The 25434-nt window shown below is 31.2% G+C and overlaps 2 protein-coding genes across 2 annotated transcripts in view; one reads left to right on the top strand and one right to left on the bottom strand.

The window, feature by feature from the left end:
* Window positions 1–2030: 2030 nt before the first annotated feature.
* The window catches only part of LOC134720839 (RNA-binding protein 42-like), a 35232-nt gene continuing 11828 nt past the window's right edge, over window positions 2031–25434 (bottom strand). Inside the window, exon 5 of the mRNA XM_063583394.1 lies at window positions 2031–2392. Coding sequence (XP_063439464.1) covers window positions 2280–2392 — 113 coding nt within the window. The 3' untranslated portion in view covers window positions 2031–2279. The remainder of the gene's footprint in view (window positions 2393–25434) is intronic.
* Window positions 9562–23104, top strand: LOC134723205 (uncharacterized). Its single transcript, XM_063586831.1, has 4 exons — window positions 9562–9671; window positions 20092–20338; window positions 21942–22043; window positions 22722–23104. The coding sequence occupies exons 2-4, from the start codon at window positions 20098–20100 to the stop codon at window positions 22805–22807; spliced, it is 429 nt and encodes a 142-aa protein (XP_063442901.1). The 5' UTR covers window positions 9562–9671; window positions 20092–20097; the 3' UTR covers window positions 22808–23104.

Here is a 25434-nt window from a genome sequence, read left to right as displayed (position 1 = left end):
TGATTATAACTTTAACAGTTTTAGTCTAGTTTATTTATGATATCAATTTGACGTTGCTGGTAACTTACGAATCCCGTCATTGTGTTAACGGCGATGGTAAATTATCATCATAATTACGTGTTATAGTATTTTTTATTTGTTCTAATGAATATTAGTTTTAATGTTTAGTGCTTTTTTTTTTGTAGTATCAATTTGACGTGTCTCTCTACTTATACATCCCATCATTGTGTTATAATGCTATGGTAAATTTTTGTCTTCTTGTCTTTCATTTTCACTTATGTGCTTTGTCTATAAACCTTGTTTCTTTGTAACAGATTAGTTAATTTTTTAACAGTGATTAAATTCTAACACAATACTGACTGATGTACCAATATTTTTGAGATTTTTACCTAATAGGTCTGTTTGTTTTGTTCACACATCGATGTCAGAAAAATTAAATTGATGCGAATGTCATACAAGTGAGAGGTTTAGCTAACTATATTAATACGCTATCTCCTTCTAAAAAAATGTTAACCGTATTGAGAGATCAGGTATGATATAAAGATAAATGCTTTTATCCTCCAATCAGCTAGCTATTGTACAAATAAATGTTGGCTTTATTTGTACTTGCACACAATGCAGTTTCATGTTTCTGCGCTTCCATGTTGAAGTAACGGCAATGTGATTCATTCTTTTTGCGTGACAGTTCACTTATAGGGTCCCCTTCGCCCTCCGCAATTCAACTTTGACAATGTCTTATAAAAATTAAAGATTTTATAAACATCTTAACCTTCAATTGCGGTTATAAATTATAGTATGAAATAGTATAGGTATGAACATTGTCAGAAAATATAAAATTTATTTGTACTCGATACGAAAAATGAGAAAAGCCCTGCGAGCTATGCATTCCGTCTTGTTTCTAAAGCTCATACAAATAAGTTAGATATTTTTCGACAATCTTCATATATTGCATATTTATTTACATCGACAGAAATAAATAAAGGCAACAGTAGTATACCGCTGTTCAAAACTCATAAATCAATGGACAAAAAACAAAATCGGGGTAATAAACTAAAACCGAGGGAAACGCATTGAATATAAGAGGAGAACAACGACACAACACACACAGAAACGGACCAAGCATCAGACAAAAATGTATATTCCTAATATCTTAATATCTTAAGCAAGTACTAGTCAATAAAAATAGTCGAAAGAAACTCTATCCACGATCGTAGAGCTATTTATTGACGTTACTTTTAAGTGAAAGATATGTTGTCTTTTGCTCTTTGGGTTGCCTGATATCCATTCTGGTTTTATGTGAAACTGTATTGCAAATTAGTTAGTTTAAGCAGTTAGTTTAGTCCTACTACTAGTACTTGGTCATGATTTGCAAACTTGCAAATACATGCTTTTAGATTTATGTCAACCTGGTCGGTCCTTAGATCAATTCCCTTGTCTTTTCCCTCACACAATAATCCATTGGATTTACTACAGTAATCGTGCTCATTTTTTTTGTTTGCTTCTTTCATCTGATTTCTCCTTCGAAAAAGACAACGTTTTATTTAAAGACAATGTAATGCAATGAAAGGTTAAGAAAATGCCATTATGAAAGTCGTCAAATTTTACATCAGATTAGTATTTTTAAGCCTATTGATCAGTGCACTGTCACTGATGACCTTACGATAAGGATGTTATGTAAATATAGATTTGACCATGAATGTAGATTATTTTGCACACATTGTACAGTATGGAAGAAAATCCAGTGGGTTCATCGTGCATATCGAAGATTTTTCATTGTAAAACAGTTTTACTAAATGCGGTATGGGCTTTGGTCATTGTTGAAGGCCGTACGGTGACCTACAATTGTTAATGTTTGTGTCATTTTGGTCTTTTGTGGATAGTTGTCTCATTGGCAATCATACCACATCTTCTTTTTTATATTTGTCTAGATGCAACTAAACATAATTAAGAATTTAGGCATTAACATCAAATCAAAATTAAAGGAGATATACAAAGGGATCATATAAGGGGCAGAAATCAACAAACCAAAATTAAGTTTATTCTTTACTTAAGTAAAAATACCTGATTTTGTATTAAAAAAAAAACATAAGGTCTCACATATAACCTTTTTGTCTTGGTACAATATCATTATTTCTTTCATTCCTTTACATTCTGCAATGAGCTAATGAATGATTAATGACAAAAAATTTATATTTTTTTCTGACCAGTGCCCAGTTTTAAAAGATGACAATAATTGATGTTTTTTTAAGTCTATGTCCTGTGTTAAAATACACATGATTCTATTTAAGTCCTAAACGTTTCTTTTCCTTTTCCTTTTTTCGTACTATTTCTATATTTCTATCTTTCCAGTTACTTTTTCTGAGCTTGATAGGTCTATTTCCAACGTATTTTCCTGAAATATAAATTAATAAGAATATAATTTGATTCTATTCAGCTGACAAATAATCAAACAGTGTGTTTTATTTCTTATACCGTATAAACTTGTATATATCTACAAAATGAAGCAAAATGTTCTTGATGGGTTTACTCATGAAATAAATTACACATTATTTTGTTCGACTAATTTTTGAATATTCAGACGTCGTATTGGACTTCAAAATGTGAATACCACCAACTTGATAACTTCCTGCTTAATTTTGAGCAAATAGTCAAAGGCTTACTCAACTTGATTGTACTAATACACGATATAATGAATCTCAAAAGGAAACATTGTCCGAGAGGCGGCGCAACCTCCATAGATAAATTATTTTTCATTTAATATCAAATATCAAAACTCTAGGGTATTTTAAAGACTGAATGCCTAATTCAGTGGGTGATAGATATAATCATGAAACTTGACAGAGAATCAATGTTGACTAGAACTTTCTAATATACGTAATTTAAACATAAAAATGAAAATCTAAAGGATGGCTCGGGTTCGTTGAATTCTCAACCTATTACTTCGTAAACTAGTAGACTCTCCCAAACTGTCGTTGTGGTGTAAAAAACAATATTTTACTTCCTGTTATCTTATTTATGATAAGTAAAAAAAATACGTGTACAGGAATCAAAACCAAAAGTTTAGTCCTTGATGTTAAAGACACATCATCCAAAAAAATATCTATCATTACATTTGTATACATTAGTTTAATTTCAATTTCAATTGACTGAGGCTGAACTTAAAAATTAGGTATCAGGATATCTTACAGTAAAAAATTGATCCGCCTTTTTATCGATAAAACACCATTGCTACATAATTCACTAATTTTTGCTCGACAAAAACCGAAGACCAGTCTACAGGTCTGTATAGAACAGACATGATATCAGGAAGAAAGAGCACACGGGGTTAATAGACCATAATGATCAGCTAAGACCACCAAGTTTGATTTTAATGGAGTTTTTATTATGTCTGATAATGTCCTAATCTACTATCCATTATGATACCTTCCCCTAGGATGCTACCCTAATCATCTGACATACAGCTGATTAAGTAGTTTGTAATACTACCTAACCGAGGAATGTATAAGACTGGAAATTTAATTTGTAAAGCACTATTCATATGATATGTTTATTAATAACTTTGCCTTCTCATACCGATTATTGGAAATAACATCTAATAGTACCGTCGAACTGATTAATTTGAACGTCAAATGTCAAAAAAGCAAAGATATTGTGGTGTCCTCCGACGCAACATATAATTACTGTCACAATGTCTACTCTACATTCGACGTTAATTCTTAAAATCAATGTCAGTTTACTCATATATTCGTTAATTACATGTGAATGATTCTATATGAAAACGCTCTCCAGATATTGATATATTTGAATCTATTGTTAATACCTTAATGTTACTATATTTAGGAAGTGAAGGCTTCATAATGATTTAATGTTGCAAATTATTTTATCCTAAAAACAAATTAAAATGTCTTTGGTGTACGGCAATTTTTTGGATACTAAAATAGCGGAGACTTCTCTTTGCAAAGATTTAAATGAAAAGAGTTCAAGGTCCGGTGATGCCTGACAGACAGACATGGAAAGCTTTAAAATTTATAGTGGTTATATAGGCCAAAAAAGATTAATATTTTGAACCATTAAAATGAGGGCTATAAGAACATGAGCATTTTATCCAAATAAAATCATTATATCATGTCTTGCAATTCTGATAGAAAGGGTTCTTTAACAGAGTCCGGTGACCGTACATTTTTAGCAAGATTGCATTCCATATGAGGCCGCAAATCTTCGTTTGATAGAAACAAAAATATTTGGCTAGAGACTTCAAGACTTTATGATATCTGAAAAAAATAATAGCATTTGGATATCAGAAAGATAACTGATTTATTATAACACTGAAATGGAGCTAAATGAGGGTTGGACGTTATTCCTTTGTTTAAAACGAAATACTGATATAATGAAAATGTGCATCACGCGCACGTGTATGTAACAACGTATTAGATTTTAGCGAGAGAAATTTATGTATTACGGAAAAATTATTACACCAGGGTTTTCGATATCACAAACTGGTCAAAACATTTACTAAGTTTTATCACCGGTATAAGGAAATAATTCGTAAATATAACTCAACCTGCAGACATCTTATACGTTCAGGTATTTCACATCCAATTTTTTATGGAAATATTCTTTATAAAGCACAAAAATGTCAGTATTCTCCTCAGAAACTAACAAAACCTTTCAATAGACTTATTAAAAGGGGATATAGTTACGATACTGTTGTCAAGTCATTAAAGATTGCATATTTTGGCTTCAACAAGTCAGGAGCCTCTGGCCTTTGTTAGTCTTGTATGATTTTAAATTTGAGTTTCTTGTGTATAATTCGGAGTTTAGTATGACGTCCATTATCACTATACTATTATGCATATTTTTAGGGACCAGCTGAAGGACACCTACGGGTGCGGGAATTCTCGCTACATTGAAGACCCATTGGTTGCCTTCGGCTGTTGTCTGCTCTATGGTCGGGTGGTTGTCGCTTTGACATATTCACCATTTCCTTTCTCAATTTTATCATATAATTATAAATACTTTATTTATCTGATATTTTGTCTATTCATGTTTTATATCTCGATGACGTAAACCCTGCTTTAAAAACACCAAAATATATATATCTAGATTATATGGAGAGCACATATCAATTTATGTTTTAAATAATAAAGGCTAGATACAAAATCGTTCTATTTCTGACATGTTTATGAATCAATATGTTCTAGACACTTTTCATTTTGAAATCTCAAGATAATGAACTTAATATTCGGATCTTATTTCTGTCTTTTTAATATTGAGACAAGAAGATACCGTAGAACTTTCATCGATTCACGATGGTAGACGGTAAACTTGTGACGTTAATTTGCCAAAGCAGTTCTTGCTGTACATACGTCTCTTTTTTTTCTCATCGCCATAGTGAGAGCTTGCTTCAGCAACTCAAAGAAACGTAGGCACCATTGGATTGGTAGATCTTATTTCATTCATCGAAAATAAGAATTTTTGGGAAAATCTATATCGTAGTGATCGTCATAGAACATAGTTTTAAATCGTCCTCATTGTCAATTAATACATCAAGATTTAAGAAAAAATGCAGATGTCTCGACACTGCAAAATGACTGGAATCAGTTAGTTCCAAATATATATCGAATGATTATAAATTTCACTGATTAAGTATTCTTAGAGTATCAATATGTTAATCGGTGTTTCATGATCATAGACAAATGAGAAGTCATATTGAAATTAGTCCATGTTTTCAAGAAGAGAAGCGCTTTGAATAAATTGATGGATATTCATGTCAGAAATATGATGATTATATTTAGCATTCAATAATAATGTTGGTAGTTGCTCTCCGTAATGATTAAGATTTTAACACAATGTTGACCGTTGTACCCCTATTTTGACATTTTTACCTATTATGAGTGTGTTTGGAAATACGCCTGAGGCTTCCTATGGTTACCCATAGGTACCTATGGTTTGATATTTTATACACAAAATATCAAACCATAGGTACCTATGGGTAACCATAGGAAGCCTTAGGCTTATATCCAAACACCCCCTATGTCTGTTTGTTTTGTTCACATATCGTTGTCAATATAATGGCATTGTATGCGACTGTCATACAAGTGAGAGGTTTAAGCCACCATTTTCTACATCAGAAAATGTCTGTACAGAAATATAAAAATTGTTATCTATTCGTTTGATGTAATTGAGCTTTTTAATCTATCATTTGACATAGGCCACATCTATATTTGTAACTACAATGAATCAACTTTTCACTAAACAAATTGTAATCGGAGCTAGAGTCATCGGGTTTTCAAATATATTTTTTATTATTAAATATCACTGACCCATTATCTTCTTGTCATAACAACATCACTATGTTATAACTTCGACAACGGTAAAGCCGGTTGTAATGAATGAACTGATATACACATGGGAATTGTCATTTGACATCTGAGCTTATTATTTTCCGTTTCTTATCAGAAGCACTGACCACAATTGAAAAAAAAATTCTGAACTACAGAAATGAGTGAGTAAGTATGATTAAAAAGATGTGCTGATGTTTTTTATATATGAATATCGAAACTCTTTCGATGTCACTCATGTATACGAAATATCCATATAATTTTGAAAAATATTAACAAATATGAATATCTGTACTTATTTGGCTTCATTGTCATAAATAGAATGCTAATATATTTTGAATGACTATTCATTTTTCTTCGTCAAAGTCTTAATCAACATGGATTTTCACATTTGCAAAGTTTAAAGGAACCATTTTTGTATAATTGATAAAGAAAATAACTTGATAGGCGTCAAATCGCAGTTAAACCAAAAAAAAAACCAAATCCACTGGATATTAACAAAAAGTAAAATCACAAAAATACTGAACTTAGAGGAAAATCAATTCAGAAAGTCCATAGTCACATGGCAAAATCAAATAACAAAACGCATCAAAACACAAGAGACATAGTCTATATGAAAATCTCATGGACAACATTAAAGTCTGACGATTTCAAATATACATAACAAGAGGGGGGAAATTCTGATCACAATAATCAATTGTGACAACTCATAAACTTCCCAAAATATTTAAATAATAAAAATAAACATGACGGACAGACAGACATACAAGTAATGTCATTTTTTGACAAATGTGATATCATAAACTTAGTACAAAATTCAGTAGTCAATATAAAAAGAATGAAATTATAGAACAAATTATTCAGTATAAAAAAAACTGTACGCACTAACATCATATGGAAACAAGAGAAAACGTTAGAAATCCAGGTCTTAAAAAAATTGTGTCACTACTCGAAATAAGTTACAGTTTCTCAGCAATCTAGACCACGACTAACCAAACTAAACAGAGAAACAGCGAATTACAATATTCAATCTGAGATAAACTTACGACAAAAAAAAAGTCGAAAACTTAAATTTACGGTAAAAGATAGAAAGAGAAACGAAGATTGAAAAATTAAAAAAAAATGAGAAATGAAAATACATTTACAAAACTGAGACCATCAAAATAAACAATTATAGATAAACACTATGTATTATTTTCAGAAGTCATTGTATAAAAGATAACGTCGTCTGGTTTAGACTCTCGGAATATCTAGCCAACTAGAAATACATATTTTGTTTTACAGGTAATGAAACCATTCTTTCTAGAGAGAAAAAAAACCTCAGAGGACAGTTACAAAAATCATCAGAAAGATTTTTCAAAAAGCGTTCTCTGTTATTCATTATGTTTTAAAAAATATATATATATAAAGTACTTTCTTCAATTTATAACAGCTTAATTGGTTTAGAAATAACATTTTGTATTTCATATCTTTGCAATAATGCGTAACGCTGAAATTCATTTTTTAGAAAAATTAACTGTTTTAAAAAAAAATGATTGTATATCATGCTCAGGTTCAATTCTTCGTTTCCTAGATCAGAAATACATGTAACAAGTCAGAAATAAGACAGTAGTTATCAATTCGTTTGATGTGTTTGAACTTTTGATTTTGCCAAGACTTTCCGTTTCGAAGATTCCCCAGCTTTCGGTATTTTTGGACTGTTCAACATTCAAATTTCAGAAAGTTTTCTACAACCTCCTAACTTTGACTCTTTTATCATTAATTGGCAAAGGAATTGGGTTTTTTAAAGTTTTTATCTGATTTATATGACATGATAGTTCAGGTAAATAGAGTACGCATTTTAATACTCGGACATTCAAAACCAAGTTAAAACTATACAGAATATTAGGGAACTATTGTTAGTGCATGTTTTCTGGCATACTTTTAGTTAGTCGATCAACTAAAGTTTATCATAACTATTGCAGTGATATCATTCGGCCCATAAATCATTTTTAATTTGAAATATTTTATAATCATTAATAAATGGTTTCATATACTTGACTAAATAAGATCCTTTTTGTTTTTTATTAAGGTGGTACCTAACACTACAGGAAGATAACTCCATAAAGTCATCTAAACGTTTTAATTACGTTGTGTTATAAAGGGAATTTTAAGCTTCTCTTTGATCAAAATTGGTATTTTTCAAACTGCTATATAACCGGTGTAATTTTCTGACAAAACGGTTGGTTCAAAATTTTTGAAATTTTTATATTTTTGTTAAAGGGTCAAAGTAAATACATTGTCAAAATTTAAGGAAAATTAAACGAGCCAAATAAATTTTAGTGAAATTGTTGGGTACCACCTTAAATCGCTTTTGAGATTATGATGTCCCAGATGTAAGGAATTTTAAGAAAAAACATCCAACACAAGTTCGGATATCGGACGATTTCTAGGAGTGCATGCAACAAATATTGTATAATTTTATGAGTTTTGCCTCCCAAACTGTTCTATCACAGAATAATCTTATATAGGAACAAGTCATGACAGAGTAAATATAAACCTAATGCATACGACTCCAGTTTTATAAGAAGCCTAGCAAAATAATAAAATGTCCTACCAGTAGTGTTTTAGTGTTACCCTTTTCTGTTTTTCGAAAGATTCAATTTTTTTAAATACATGCAACACAAATCAGGAATATCACAGTTGTTTCCCATTCGTTAGATGTGTTTGAGCTTATGATTTTGATAATTGATAAGTAAGAGACTTTCCATTTTGATTTTTCACTTGGAGTTTGGTATATTTGTTATTTTACTTGTTTACCTAAATGCATGTGCCCTGACATAGCATATAAGCTACGGAAAATTGCTCGACATATTGTACAGGAAAAGATTTAAATTACTGTTTTAAAAAAAATTGCTTTTATAAAAGTACAAATAAAAATGAGTAATTACATTAATAAAAATAATATTATAATTATAATATTTGTTATCATATCGTATGTAATTGATGCTGCTGATCAAAGTTAATCCATCTAGAACTAAAAAGAAGTATTTGTAAAGGTTAACCATTTGGCGATTGGTATACTTTAAAATCTCTTTTATCACTTATTGTTAGTTTAACGTTCCGCTAACTACCAATATCAAATGGATACAGGAAAAGTAAACGATTTTTGTTAATTGCTGTATTTATATATAATTGAATATAGAATAATATTTAAGCAATAATTAGTGGTTTTAAATGTTGTTGACAGTCGTATCAGCCTACACAAATAAAGTCATATAAAGATGTTCACTGATCTAATACATTAGCTTCAGCTTGCGTCTTTCAGGAGTTTATTACAAACGTTTTCAGGTAAGTAAGCATTTGAAAAAAAACGTGATTTATTAACTGATTTACTGGAAATTCGGCTTTATACTTTATATGCTTTTGATTTTGCACTTTGAATAAGGCCTTTCCGTTTTGAATTTTCCTCCGAGTTATCTCAGTACTTTTGTGATTTTCTTTTAAAACAATTTGTAAAATTTTACAAAACTTAATGTTCAAGTACTATGAGGTAATTGTTTTCTTGGCTTTCAAATATTATTTTCGTGAGTTTGCAATATTTTTGTTTGATTCAATAAAGCGTTCTCGCCAATTTTGCTGTTTTGTTTCAATTACAGCATAAAAATATGAAAGCTAAAGAAATATTTTGAAAATAGTAATTCGTAATGTACATTACTTTTCTATATTTCCATAAATCTGAATCAATGTTAGAAAACGCTGTAGATTTTTACAAAATGTATGTTTCTTCGTGTTTTTTGTAATATAATGTACCGAAGGAAAATGTATACCTTTGAAACATTTTTTGAATAAATATTATTATTTTACCAACATGTATCTAAATTGAAGTTTTAAACTATCTTCAGGATTTTTTTATTAATTATATGTGTAGAAATAGGTCATAATCTGAAAGAGTACATAATCTTCTTTAACAGGCCTTCATCCATTCACAAATGTCCATAACATTTAAACGATATTCATTATTCAATATTGTATACGGTGAATACATTGCTATTCGTTGGATACCAATTTTCGTAGATTTCGTGGGTATAGATGAATCAGTAAATTAAATATTAACGAACATGCTAGTTTTCCTTAAAGTCATTCCACGAAAGTAAATGAATCCACAGTAAATTGTTTCATCAAAAGACATCTATAACCAAATTACGACAACTTGTATCTGTAAAACAGTTTAAGGTTTGGATGGAAATTTGTAATTTTTCTAACCAAATTACGACAACTTGTACCTGTAAAACAGTTTGAGGTTTGGATGGAAATTTGTAATTTTTCTAACCAAATTACGACAACTTGTATCTGTAAAACAGTTTGAGGTTTGGATGGAAATTTGTAATTTTTCTAACCAAATTACGACAACTTGTACCTGTAAAATAGTTTGAGGTTTGGATGGAAATTTGTAATTTTTCTAACCAAATTACGACAACTTGTATCTGTAAAACAGTTGGAGTTTTGGTTCGAAAATTCATTTTTATACATTCATTTTTAAAATTCATTTTTATGAATAAAATGAATATATATACAATATAAAAAAAAATGTGGTATAATTGCCAATGAGACAACTATCCACAAAAGAACAAAATGACACAAACATTAACAACTATAGGTCACCGTACGGCCTTCAACAATGAGCAAAGCCCATACCGCATAGTCAGCTTTAAAAGGGCCCGATAAGACTATGTAAAACAATTCAAACGCGAAAACTAACGGCCTTATTTATGTAAACAAAATGAACGATAAACAAACTCGTCTAAACATCAACCCAACAATGCTAGATCTATAAATTTGCTTTCGCAAATGTTTTGCTCTTCCCTCGCCGGGATTCGAACTTATGCTACTGAGATATCGTGACACCAAATCGCCTGCATTGTAGCCTTCCCGTTAGACTACACGACCACCTGGGCTTATATATATATATATATATATATATTTAAAGAATTCATTAAAGTTCCAATATCTGAAAACTGTAGCATTTATAATGTGGTCATTTTTTTCATGAACACAGCTAACTGTAAGTAAGTGAACCCTTGAAATACACATTTGGATACATGATACTTTGAGTTTTTGTTAAAGTAAAAAGAGGAAAGTACGTTTGAAAAATCTATCTGCATGCTTTTTAATAAATTCAGGGTGAATAAGCCTTTCAAATTCCTTCATCCAGTCGGCATACAAAAGTCCTCGTATCAAATCCATTTAATGTGCGGACATGCCAGTTTATACTTTTACTCTTTACATCAATTTAATACAAGGATCCGACAAAATAATTGAAAACTGTGATAAATATATAAGATATGCACAAAAATAAGCAATGAAGAAGGCATTGTCGAGTCAATTCATTTTCAAAATGAGCGTATTTTTACTGTAACTATTACTTAATTTAATCAATTGCAAAGATCAGCATAGAAATAAAATAATATAAATATACCTTAATTTTAATTTCTTTTTTTAAATCATACTTAATTAAAATGGTTGTAAAGTAATTTCATATCAATGTCACTTGTTTTCTGGTATATGCGATTATGAAAATGAAATGCTTATTCTAATCCATCAAAGCACTTTTTTGAACTACCGTTTCTAGTGAACCCTTGCTAATTGTATAAACATGAATGTATCAAGGGCCCGGTACAATTATCATAAGCTGAAAAGGGAATAACACATTGAAAATCATGGCAAAAAGAACCAGATGCTTCGCAGGGCGTAGCTTTATACGACCGCAGAGGTTGAACCCTGAACAGTTGGGGCAAGTATGGACACAACATTCAAGCTGGATTCCGCTCTAAATTTGGATTGTGATTAAATAGTTGACACAGCATAGGTTTCTGACACAGAATGAATGTATTCAAATGAACTTAAAATTTTTGTTTTCTCTTAGAGCAATTCACTATGCTGTTGAATATTAATCCTCTCAAAAAAATGTTTGAAGAAATTTTCTTTTTATTTATGAAATTTCAAATGAGAAAAATTGAACCCAATTTTTTAATCACATCCCCCTTTCCCTTATTCCAAAACTAATTCCAATTAAAATATTCTAATGGAGTTTGCAACAATTACTACTCATTTAAATACATCATAAAATATTAAGATGTAAAAAAACTGCTTGTTATCACTGAATGGTAAAGATTATTTAAATTTATCAGTTGGTAGTAAAAAGTGAATATACATTGTATATTGTATATAACAAAGATTTAAGTTGATTCTGAACAAAGAAAGATAACTCCAATTAAAAAAAATTCTTGCAGATATTTTTTGCTTACTTTACTGGACAAAGAAAGATAACTCTTAATTAAAAAAAAATTTGCTATTTCACAATATTGTGAAATTAGATATTTCTTGCCATTGCACAATACTGTGCAATTGAAAAGACTTGCTATTGCACAATACTTAATATAATAATTTTAGATCCTGATATGGACCAACTTGAAAACTGGGCCCATAATCAAAAATCTAAGTACATGTTTAGATTCAGCATATCAAAGAGGCACAAGAATTTGATTTTTGTTAAAATCAAACTTAGTTTAATTTTGGACCCTTTGCACTTTAATTTAGACCAATTTTAAAACTGGACCAAAAATTAAGAATCTACATACACAGTTAGATTTGGCATATCAAAGAACCCCAATTATTCAATTTTTGATGAAATCAAACAAAGTTTAATTTTGGACCCTTTGGGCCCCTTTTTCCTTAACTGTTGGGACCAAAACTCCCAAAATCAATACCAACCTTCCTTTTATAGTCATAAACCTTGTGTTTAAATTTCATAGATTTCTATTTACTTATACTAACGCTATGGTGCTAAAACCAAGAAAAATGCTTATTTGGGTCCCTTTTTGGCCCCTAATTTCTAAACTGTTGGGACCGAAACTCCCAAAATCAATACCAACCTTCCTTTTGTGGTCATAAACATTGTGTTTAAATTTCATTGATTTCTATTTACTTTAACTAAAGTTATTGTGCGAAAACCAAGAATAATGCTTATTTGGGCCCTTTTTTGGCCCCTAATTCCTAAACTGTTGAAACCAAAACTCCCAAAATCAATCCCAACCTTTCTTTTGTGGTCATAAACCTTGTGTCAAAATTTCATAGATTTCTATTCACTTTTACTAAAGTTAGAGTGCGAAAACCAAGAAAATGCTTATTTGGGCCCTTTTTGGCCCCTAATTCCTAAAATATTGGGACCAAACCTCCCAAAATCAATACCAGCCTTCCTTTTATGGTCATAAACCTTGTGTTGAAATTTCATAGATTTCTATTCACTTTTACTAAAGTTAGAGTGCGAAAACTAAAAGTATTCGGACGACGACGACGACGACGACGACGACGACGACGACGACGACGACGCCAACGTGATAGCAATATACGACGAAAATTTTTTCAAAATTTGCGGTCGTATAAAAATAACAACCAGCATTATACAAAATACAATACAGATAATGAAAATCTGGCAACATGAACCAGCAGTAGCGGTTCAACTCAGGTGCATCAGAAGTGTTAATATATATCGTATTGCTCGAGTACAAATTAAGACTATACCCGTATATTACTACCACCATCACAGCTAACTAACTGCATCACAGATTATCATAATAGGGTGAAAAATCTCGATGTTTAGTGAGTGTTAGGTTATCTAAATCATATGGTGTCCCCCTAACTAGGTATCATTTCAGTAAGTTGATGTTTTAGCAATGTCTTAAGGCTGGTTTTATTTTCAATCTCATTTTTCAAGGGATACTCATGCATCATATAATCAAAGCTAAACTGTTAGCAATAACACATTGAAGGATCCTTTACACTTTATTTTTTTGCTGATTTCTTAGTTATGCTTCTCCGAAGTTGCAGCCATAAATACTATCATAATTCGTGACGGGACCACAAATGTATCCTTTCACAAAAAGTAAAATACGTTGATCCTGTTATTTATGTTTCTTCAAAGTCTTTTAATTTAAAATAATACTAACGAAAGTGCCAGTTGATAGGTAAAATAACTTGCTTATTAATTATAATGAATCTTTCGAACAATGGTGTGCGTCTATTCATTGTTTCCTGGGAATTTTTGTGTGTACGTTCACTTAATATTTTAACATAGATCAACTCTTCGGACGACGAAAATTAGAAAGTGTTAAATATCCTATAAATCACATTTTTCTTTCAATGTCTTTGATGATAAACTTTGTAGGTTCTATTTGCTTTATAGGCTGTAAAATTTTACATATATATAATTAAGTAGAATGCCTACAAGTCGACGCCTTTTCAAATGAACTTATATAACTAACTGTGGAATATTGACAACTATTATCATAAACTAATTAGTACAACATTCAAGAATACAGCTGGTGGCAGTTTGATCCTTTCTATAATTTCAATATAGGGTGACGTTCATAGATTAAAAATTCATGATTTGCCAAGAAACCCTACACTATCGTAAATCAAAGAGATGAAAAGTTTCCGTGACTTTTAAACGTCAGAGTCTTCAAGACGTTATTCTCAAAAGTCATTTTATTTATTCGATGCTGTCTCAAACGTACAATTTAGGAGCAAACATTTAGGCGTGCAACGACATGAACACAGAATTGGCCTAAGGGTTGAATACAGAATTCCAAATCATCTCTGAAATACGAGCATTCGAGTAATGCTTGTCTGCAGGGTATAGTGCTTCTAATATTTGGTATGATTTGGTTTAAAAACTTTCAGCAAATATCAATTTTAAACATTTTTATTGTATTTTCTAAAACACAAAGACCATGATCGGTAATAACAAAGAAAACAACAAACTTTAAAAACAAATTCAATCCTAATGCTGATGGTTTATCAAAAAGCATAGGCAATCAACTAGCAAAACTACTTAAAAAGTATGAGACCATAATACTTTTATCTGAGAAACGGTTTCAATCTATAAGTGACATATATCAAAGACAGGCTCTTATATATAGCAAACTGGTATCAATTCATAGGTGACATATATCAAAGATAGTGATACGTTCTTATAATGAAAAATACATATTTTCTAACACCTGCCCGACTTTTTCATTCTTATGTTGGTTAGCAGATCAATTGTATAAGAAATCCAAGGTCAATTATTTCATAATTACTAGTATTGATCTGATATTTCGAACGAAATTAACCAATCATACATTGCTTCTACTGAAAAAACAGATTGAAAAAAATAATACAATATCATTGTCAGTAATATCTATTTCAATCCAAGGAGTTGTGGGAGTGACATAATCCAAATACAATAATAATGAATTCACTTTCAGTAAATAAGAAGCTTAAATTAAACATGGTACAATAACCTTTCAGACAACTTCAAAACGAAAACCACAACTTCTGAAATTCTAATAGAAATACAGGAAAGTTATTCCTACAATAACTGTTTTTACATCCTTCCTTAATTCTAATATCCTGTTCCTTCATGATGGGTTTGACGTCTATGAAAGCAAACAAAAACATTATGTGGTGTGTGATTTAAATGGAATAATTTCGATTAATTGTATCTTCCTGTCTTTAATCCTTTGACTATTTATCATTCAAAACATTTGAAGCAATTAGTTGTCGATTACATCTTAACTTTAAAATACTTTTTTTAGAATTCCTCCGAAAGCAAAAAGACCAACATTATGTGCGTGATGTCAACAGTTACTTTTAGGAATCTTAGATAATAATTAGTAAACGGATAAATGGAAGGACTAATTGAGGTTTATGACCTCATACTCTTTAGAACATTTTACTTAGTTTCTTTTGATGATGACTGATATATATAGTAGCCAATAAAAAGAGGTTCTAAAAGGAAAATAAATTACCTGTATTATCTAAACCCTATCGGTCCTTAGGTGTAGGTAGATAAAACATACGATGAATTTATGAAAATATATTAAAGTTTTATATTCGACGAATTTTCAGTTTAAGATGTGCTGAAAGTTTACAGATCTTGCTCTTTGAATGCGAACCCTTCTCTGTTACATAATTATTCCCCTTTACTTTGATTGCATGACTTGATGACATTCCTGATAATGTCATATAGTTTATTCTGATATCAACAAGGACTAGCGCTTTATTGCATATCATTGTTGAGGTCATAAAGCTGCTTTAATGTTTCCGTCCTTAAAGGTGTTTTAATTATAAGTTCTTTGTCAAACTAAATAAAATAGTGAAGGCATTGAAAACGGAAAGTTATAAAATAAAGAACATTATCGTACCGTTACTAAACGTGTAATGTATGGTCAGAACAGTACTTACAATAAAAATGTATCAATAATATCATTACCCAATAAAATGTAATTAAGCGTACCCATCCACTCTTATTTAACATTGAACTCAAAATAAAACTAAATGGATGAACATGGATGTTTGGTTGATGAGAAAGTATGTTTAATAATCAAATTAAATATTATCAATTATCACGATAACCTGGATCTTGCTTGTTCGTTTTCATCTGTTAAACAGCAAAACATCTTGTTCCTTAGATAAAAAAATAATTATATTTATGGACCTCCTCAAACGTTTTACGTTTTGTCTATGTGTGTTGCATTTTAGTGTTATGTCGTTGTTTTCCTCTTATATTAAATGCGTTTCCCTCGGTTTTGGTGTGTTGCCCCGATTTTGTTTTTTGTCCATGGATTTATGAGTTTTGAACAGCGGTATAATACTGTTGCCTTTATTTACAACAAATGAATTTTAATGTCCGAATCGCAATTTGGATTTATTGTTATCAGCAGGTAGTCTGCAATACCATCTGAATGGATTATTTCTATATTTCATGATTTGCTTTCAAACATTTAACTTATTGTTGTTGTTTTTTAACACCTAACTTCTTTTTCAATAATACTTTTTTTTCTAAAACACCTTAATTTTTTCAAGAACACCTTACTTTCTTACGAATACTTTTTCATTAACTTCATCCGCGATTTATGTTGGCATTCGTTTTGCTCAATTTTAGTTTCGGGTTGAGTGATTTAGATTAATATGTGTTTTTACTAGTTTGTTTTTCTTCCAAATATTTTACTTTCCCCGTGATTAATTTTTACCCATCTGCAATTCAAACCTAACCGAAGGAGGACGATGTTCAATAGAATTAAAATCTGATGTTTTCCTGTAGAAAAGAGGTAGCGAAATCCTTATCGATAATTATATATATAGATATCAATGAGAAATATCCTTCGTGTCGTTTAAATTATTTGTGTGTATATTGACAGTCTGTCATAAACAGATTTGACTAGTGTATTGGAGGTCGATTACAGTTAATATGTGAATGAAAGGAGATCAAGTATATATACGTCAGTGTTACAATATATCAAATGAAAAGCAGAAAGACATCCTACGGAGGAATTTAATTATCAATGATCCAAGGACATCCAGTCTGATTCCTAAAGAAACGCATCTATACTATTAAACGAGAAGACCTCATTTTTGGTGTCGCTTCTCTTCCTTCCACAAATCATCATGCCTCTGTGTCCTATAGGTAACATGCATAGTCGCATTTGTCATCTATTCTTATGATTATTCAGATCGAGTTATTTTGGGAGAAAAACGACAAAAAAGGAGTCCGGATATGAATCCGTCATCGGACTAACTTTTAGTCATAGATTAAATTTCCGGTTTGAAAGATGCACAAATACAACCAATCGTATGATAGATAACTAAATTATGAAAAAAAAAATAAACCAATCAGAGCATTCTACATAGTATGGGGCTTAGATCGCATGAACCACAACTATTATACCTCCCGTTACAATAATTATTTTTCGCGTTTATCTATATGTAAACTACGATTATGATACTTTAATATATAGAGACTCTCTGTATTCTGTCTACTGTTTTCTTTGAAATGTTTACTATTTAAGGGGTCATACCAGTTGTATATATATATATATATATATATATTAAAATAAGTAAAATATTTGACACAAGTACAACCAATCGTATGATGGATAACAAAAATGGAGAGAGAAAAATAAGCCATTCAGAGCGTTCTCCATATCATGGTGTTGAGATCGCAATAATCACAACTATTATACCTCCTTAGAGAGGATAATTACTTTTCGCGTTTCATATCACGGTGTTTAGATCGCAAGAACCACAACTAGTATACCTCCTTAGAGAAGATAATTATTTTTCGCGTTTATCTACATGTAAACTACGATTATACTACTTCAATATATAGAGACTATCTGTATTCTGTCAGGGACTTTTTATGTTAGTATAGAATGTCGGCCCTGATGCTGTCTACTGTTATCTTTGAAATGTTTACTACTTAAGGGGTCATACCACTTGCATATATATTAAAATAAGTAAAACATGCTTAATTTCATCTAAAACTACCTCGACCAAAAACTTTAACCTGAAGCGGGACAGACATGGACGGGCGGACGGACGGACGAGCGAACGGACGGACACACTAGCCTGAAAACATAATGCCCATAAATAGGGCATACAAATCTATTGTAAAAAGGGAAAATAGTGCTTTGGTAAAAATGAAAGTAAGGTAGAGATTAAAAGTAGGCGAGCATTTTTCGGGGCGTCGGAATTTGGGGATTGATCCTTACTGGATCCGGGAATACATTTTTCGATTTCGTGATTTCGGGATATGCATTTCTTTCAATTCTGCATCTCTGGATTTCATGGTTTTCAGCGGGATTTCGGGATCAGGACCCCTCCGACTACCCCTCAAATTAGCCTTAGTCATTTATACATGATGCACATCCTACCATTGACATCTTAATGAGGCTCTCAAAAGAAGAAAAAAACACTGACGGAGTGTCCTAGAAGCATATTTTATTAGACTAAAAATGGTCTATATATAAGAAGTTAGATTTATTTCATGTTTGAAACGGTGCAAATTGTTAATTTTATTTGACTTTTACCAAAAGCAGCATTGTAGCAAAGGAGGAGAATAATTGTGGTCTGAGGCCAGACACACGAAAATATTTGAATTTAACAGATAGGAAACAAATATCGGACTTTTGAACAAGGGAGAAGGCTGTTGATACCTTTTATGAAATTTCCAATACATACTATCTTTTAACAAAAAAATCATCCTACAACAGTCCACAAGCTGTATATACCCGCGATTTCGCGGGTGTGTTCTAGTATATATTATAAGAAAAGCCATCGGTTTTTTTTACAGTTCAACTTTTCAATCTTTGGTCCTGAATGCTCTTCGAGTTCGTACTTTATTTGCCTTTTTTATATTTTTTTGATTCGAGCGTCACTGATGAGTCTTTTGTAGACGTTTCGTCTGGCATAAATATAAAACTTCAATCCTGGTATCTATCATGAGTTTATTTCTACACCAAAAAAGAATTCTGAAATTTTCGATTTTCTTCCCCTTTGAAAAAATAGATACATTGTAAATTCATACACCAAATGTATTGATTACATTTATCAGAGAAACAGGATTAGTTATAAAAACATCATGTTAACCGATGAACCGTGAAAAAGAGGTTACGGTCAGATGAGCGCTACAAGGCAGACATGCTAGTACACCTTGAAGTAATTCCATAAACGAATTATAGTTGGGATTGCTATGTACCTTTTTCAAGATTAGATAAAAAGTACATAACAAAAATACAGAACTCCGACGAAAATTCAAATCGAAAAGCTCCTTATCACCCGGCAAAAATCAAAAGCTACAACACATCAAACGATATACTAGTATTCCTGACTTAGTAAGGCATAAATATAAGATAAATTATTCATAATCCTTTTTTGTTTCTGATTTCAGATATTGATGTTTATCATGAAAATTTTACTGCTGATAGTGATAACAATTGTACAATATACCGAATCATTACAAACTGTAAAACGACAAGGAATATTTGGACTATGTCAAGGATGGGGAGCAGGATGTGCAATGGATTTTCGCTCACCAATTTTACCTCCAAAAATAATTAAACAAAAGCTTTACCAACCCATTCCTAAATCGAAACCGGATGTTAGTTTTAGACCACATTCATTTTTCTTCACATCAGGTAAGTTTTCTCTAAGGAGGTTAAGAAGCACCCTTGATAACTATCCTCAATTGAGAAAATAATTGAAACACCATTATAAGTATACATTTTTGTCAAAAGAAATATATTTCTTTTTTGTTTTGCATATGAGGCAAATGAAAGTTGAAACTCTGATTTAGAGTGTGTGCGAGTAACACTTTAGTGAATATAATGATTTGGCTATTATTCTTAGTTGAATGCGATCGATAATACTTTGTCAGTTAGACCTCTTTGTTAATGTGCGTAACATTCCGAAATATGAAAAGAGTAAAATCCCCATGATTAAAGGTATGCTTACTCGTTCCATTATTGATAAAAAGATAATTATGCCGTTTTGCAACAAGGACTACTAACTTTCTCACTTATGAAAAGGAGTTAAATTCCGAATAATTATTTGATAAGGGACTTTCCGTTTTGCATTTACATTGGAGTTCAGTATTTCTGTCATTTCACTTTTCAAAATAAAGCAGTTGTAAAGCTCCTGGTGGAGTACTAGCTCCCGAAGGTACTCTCATCAAATATTTGGTCAGTGCACAGAAATAACATGAGTCATGATATAATTTTCTTAAATACTCCGTTGATAAATTGACAATTTAGAATTTTTTTTAATTCTAAACCTAGTTCATTTTTTTGCACCTTTCCTAAGTCAGGCATCTAATGTTCAGTAGGTGTCGTGTGTTGATGTGGATCATAAGTCTTGCTTGTTTCTCGTTTTTATATAAATGAGACCTTTGGTTTTCCCGTATGAACATTTTTACACTAGTCATTTTTTGTGGCCCTTTATATGCGAGCCAAGTCTCCGTGTTGAAGACCATACTTTGACCTATAATGGTTTACTTCTATATATTGTGACTTAGATAGAGAGGCGTTTCATTGGCACTCATATTACATCGTCTTATATCTAGTTGGCGTTCTAATGACCAATGATTAAATAATTTACATTATAACTATGCATGACGTCAAGGACACAAATTTACGGAAATCAACTGGTACAATTTGTAGCATTTAACTGTTTATACATACACAAACGTGACTTTTCCAAGTGTAAATTGTATATACAAACGTGACTGAATTAAGTGAAAATCATTTAAGTAGAACTATAAAACATAATGTATTAAGTGAAATGGTTCGAATGTGAATGTTTAACATCCTTACATAAGCACATTTCATATCGAATATTCAATTATCAAATTCGGCGCACTTGGTCGAAAATAGAGTTGTTATTAGGCAGGCTGGTATAATTAACAGATATATTTGGAACAAGAAGCACAGCACTTTTCATTTATGTAAACAAAACACACAAAAAAAGGATTTGCAAGTATATGCTTACTTCCAATTTATTTCATTTTAAGCAATGCAAGATATTGTTTAAAATGTGAGAAACATATATTTTAAATTATTGATTTAAGGTCAAAATTGGTATCTAGATGTTGAAATATTGAGGAATTCAATAAAGGATGGATGGTAAACGCTGATATATATATTCTTTGTTTTGGAAATATGAAATCGTAAAATTCGAAAATCTTAAGTATTTCTTGATTGGGTATATATTGATATGTAAGTCTTTATCACAAATACATTTCAGGCGAGTCGTGGAATCCTATTGGAAAACGCACTGCCTGGTTTACAGATATACCATTTTTAAGAAATCCTTTATTAAAGTACCCATCTGTACAGAAGCTTCCAGGTTAGTTAAAAGAGAAACGCAATTCAAGTATTAGATTGTTTTATACACATTAATTTTTATTAATCTTCATTACTCATATTTCACAATAATATCAATTAATTCACTCAAATATCATGAATAATTTATACATGGGAATATTTAAAGTTGACTGTAAACATTAAACGTTATGAGTGCAAATTTGCCCGCAGGCACTTCCATTGCTAAATAACGGTTAACAAAGTTTTGATATCATCATCCACGGTAGGGATTACGAGTAATTTGATCGTAGTAATAAGCAAGACGTTATAGAACCACTTATTCCTTCCAATAAACAACTAAATAAAGAGAAGATTGGGTCAAATGATCTTCATGGAAATGAGATGTGCCAATTTTAACACATATAAGACATATTAAACTGACCTTATCACATTCTTTAACATTCATTGATGTTGGAAACACCGCGGGAAACAGCAATAAGGCTAGTTTCTTTTCCCCCGACGTCGTTGTCGGTTAAACAGAAAATATTTCTCAAAACAGTACACAGAAAAAACAAAGATAGCAAATGATGTGACCCAAAGAATCAAATCCTTATTTACCAATGGAATAAAATACATGCAACAACACAAATATGCCAAGTGACGTATTTTAACCTCTAGTATTTTAATATGCTTTATTCAAATCATTTCCTTTTTATTACAGTCAGGAATCCATTATCATTGCGTTATCCACTTGTATACCGCTCATCATTAGAGAAGTTTTTTCCAAGAAACTTTGTGGTAGAGTGAAGAAGTTGAAGAAGTTGATGCGAAAAATGGATTCATAAAATGCTAATAAAGTTGAGGTTTAGAGTATCATTGTAAACGCTATAGAACATTAATATCACAAAGTGATTCACTTTAAAAAATGAAGTTTATACATTTCAAACTTTAAAAAAAAAAAAAATTATCAAATGTGTGAAAAGTTTCCTTTGTCTTTTTTTCTCGGAAAATGCATATTTGAATATATTGTACATTTCATCATTATGGTACCTAAATGATTGTGGAGATTTCCATGATATTTATAAAGATTAAAACCTGTATATTTTCTGAAATAAAATGCTATTGAGCGATTTGGTATTCCTTTAACAAGAACGTATAGCATAACAGTCAATAATAAATAAAGGCAACAGTAGTATATTCCTGTTCAAAAGTCATTAATCGATTCAGAGAAAAACAAATCCGAGTTACAAACTGAAACCGGATTTTAACTGATAAACCACAGCTAATAATTTACTGCTTAATGTATCCATATACTAGTGTATATAATCAACTATATAATCAATTTGTGTGTAAAAAGATTTTTTTTTTTTAAATGGGAGACATCAACGAACCAAGAACTGAAAAGTACATCTGGGTTCCTCAAAAAACATTGCATACACTCATTTCTAAAATATACATCTTGTACGCTTCACTCGTGTATGTAACAACGTATTAGATTTTAGCGAGAGAAATGATTGTATTACTGAAAAATTATTACACTAGGGATTTCGATATCACAAACTTAGAAGTCAAAACATTTACTCAATTTTATCATCAGTATAAGGAAATAATTTGTAAATATAACTCAACATACAGACATCTTATACGTTCAGGTATTTCACATCCAATCTTTTATGGTGATATTCTTTACAAAGCACAAAAATGTCAGTTTTCACCTCAAAAGCTAACAAAACCTTTAAACAGACTTATTAAGAATGGATATAGTTACGATACTGTTGTCATGTCATTAAAGGTTGTATATTTGGCTTTAATATTGATTCACTTATAGGGTCTTTGCATCGGAACTAAACACATTTATTTATAAAAAAACAGTTGTTGTCATGAGTCGACACGGGTTATGTTCTCATATATTTTATGATAGTATGATACTAGACCCCTAACGGGAGAGATTGTGCCTAATATTCATATGATGAAGACATAATATATCAAGTAGTTTAATTGCGGTCTGCAGCTGGCATTTCAGTTAACTGCTAGTAGTCTGTAATTATGTGTGTATTATTGTCATTTTGTTTATTTTCTTTTGTTACATCTCCTGACATCGGACTCGGACTTCTATTGAACTAGGTTTATTGTGCGTATTGTTATGCACTTACTGTTCTACATTGGATAGAGGTTTAGGGGAGGGGTGAGATCTCACAAACATATTTAATCCCGCTGAAATTTTGCGCCTGTCCCAAGTCAGGAGCATCTGGCCTTTGTAGTCTTGATTTTTAATTTTAGTTTCTTGTGTAAAATTTGGAGTTAAGTATGACGCCCATTATCACTGAACTAGTATACAAATTTTAAGGGGCCAGCCGAAGGACGCCTCCGGGTGCTGGAGTTTCTCGCTATATTGAATACCCATTGATGGCCTTCGGCTGTTGACTGCTCTATAGTCGGGTTGTTGTCGTTTTGACACATTCCCCATTTCGTTTCTCAATTTTATCTAAAAGCTTTATGCGGTTTTTTTAAATTTGCAATAGTAAAAACAAAAACTTGTAGAATGCTCAATGTAAGAGGTCAACAATGATATACCAGTATGAATCAATTTCATTTTATTAAACAACTGTTTGGTTGACGGACTTGTTGATTCTAACTGCTCCCTCCAAAAATACGTTTCCAGTAATATACAGTTCCGAATTTTGCAATCCCATTTATCAATGAATCAAAACAGCCACAGAAAACAAAACAAAAATATAGAAAAGAACACAATACAACAAACATAATTTACCGATTGCTTAAAGTATCTAAGCAAGGAACTTGACCGTGAATACTTTAACAAATCACAGATCTATAAAATGATGTCAATGTCATTTGAACCAAGACTGGCAGATATGTATATGCTTGCAGTGATTCTATATACCAAATATAGCTGTTTTATTCCTAACTATGACTGGGAAAAAATAATGTTAGTAAACATATACAGCTTTTAAGCAGTACACTAAAAATGAGGTCAAGGAAAACAAACATAATCCAAAAGGCATATTGTATATATGTATTCAAGATATGAGGAACCCTGGTCTACTACTCTCTGAAACACAAAGCTTAATCAATAAACTCAATTGAAATGACCTAATCACAAACTAAAACAATTGATGACCCTAGCAACGCTTGGAAATAAACCTATGTTGTGGTGAGACAAAAACAAGATAAGAACAAAATTTAAAAAAAAAATGGCATCAAACATGGCAAGAAATGGGGTGCCCTGAACAGGTCAGCAGTTCCAATTTATTTATTACGTGAAACACAAAAAAGTATATGTCGATGTTGCTGCAAATTGATATACCTAACGTCTTGCCCTTTCAGGAAGGAGGGCGAGACAGTTACCGGGTAAAAAGCAAGCTTAAATAAAAAAATAAAAAATAATGCTTGTAAGTAGATCAGGTTTGCTCTCC

Source organism: Mytilus trossulus, chromosome 6 (genome assembly GCF_036588685.1).
Source record: "Mytilus trossulus isolate FHL-02 chromosome 6, PNRI_Mtr1.1.1.hap1, whole genome shotgun sequence".
NCBI classification, from domain to species: Eukaryota; Metazoa; Mollusca; class Bivalvia; order Mytilida; family Mytilidae; genus Mytilus; species Mytilus trossulus.
The sequence above is the reverse complement of the archived record's forward strand: the minus strand, read 5'-3'. Positions and strand labels throughout refer to the sequence as shown.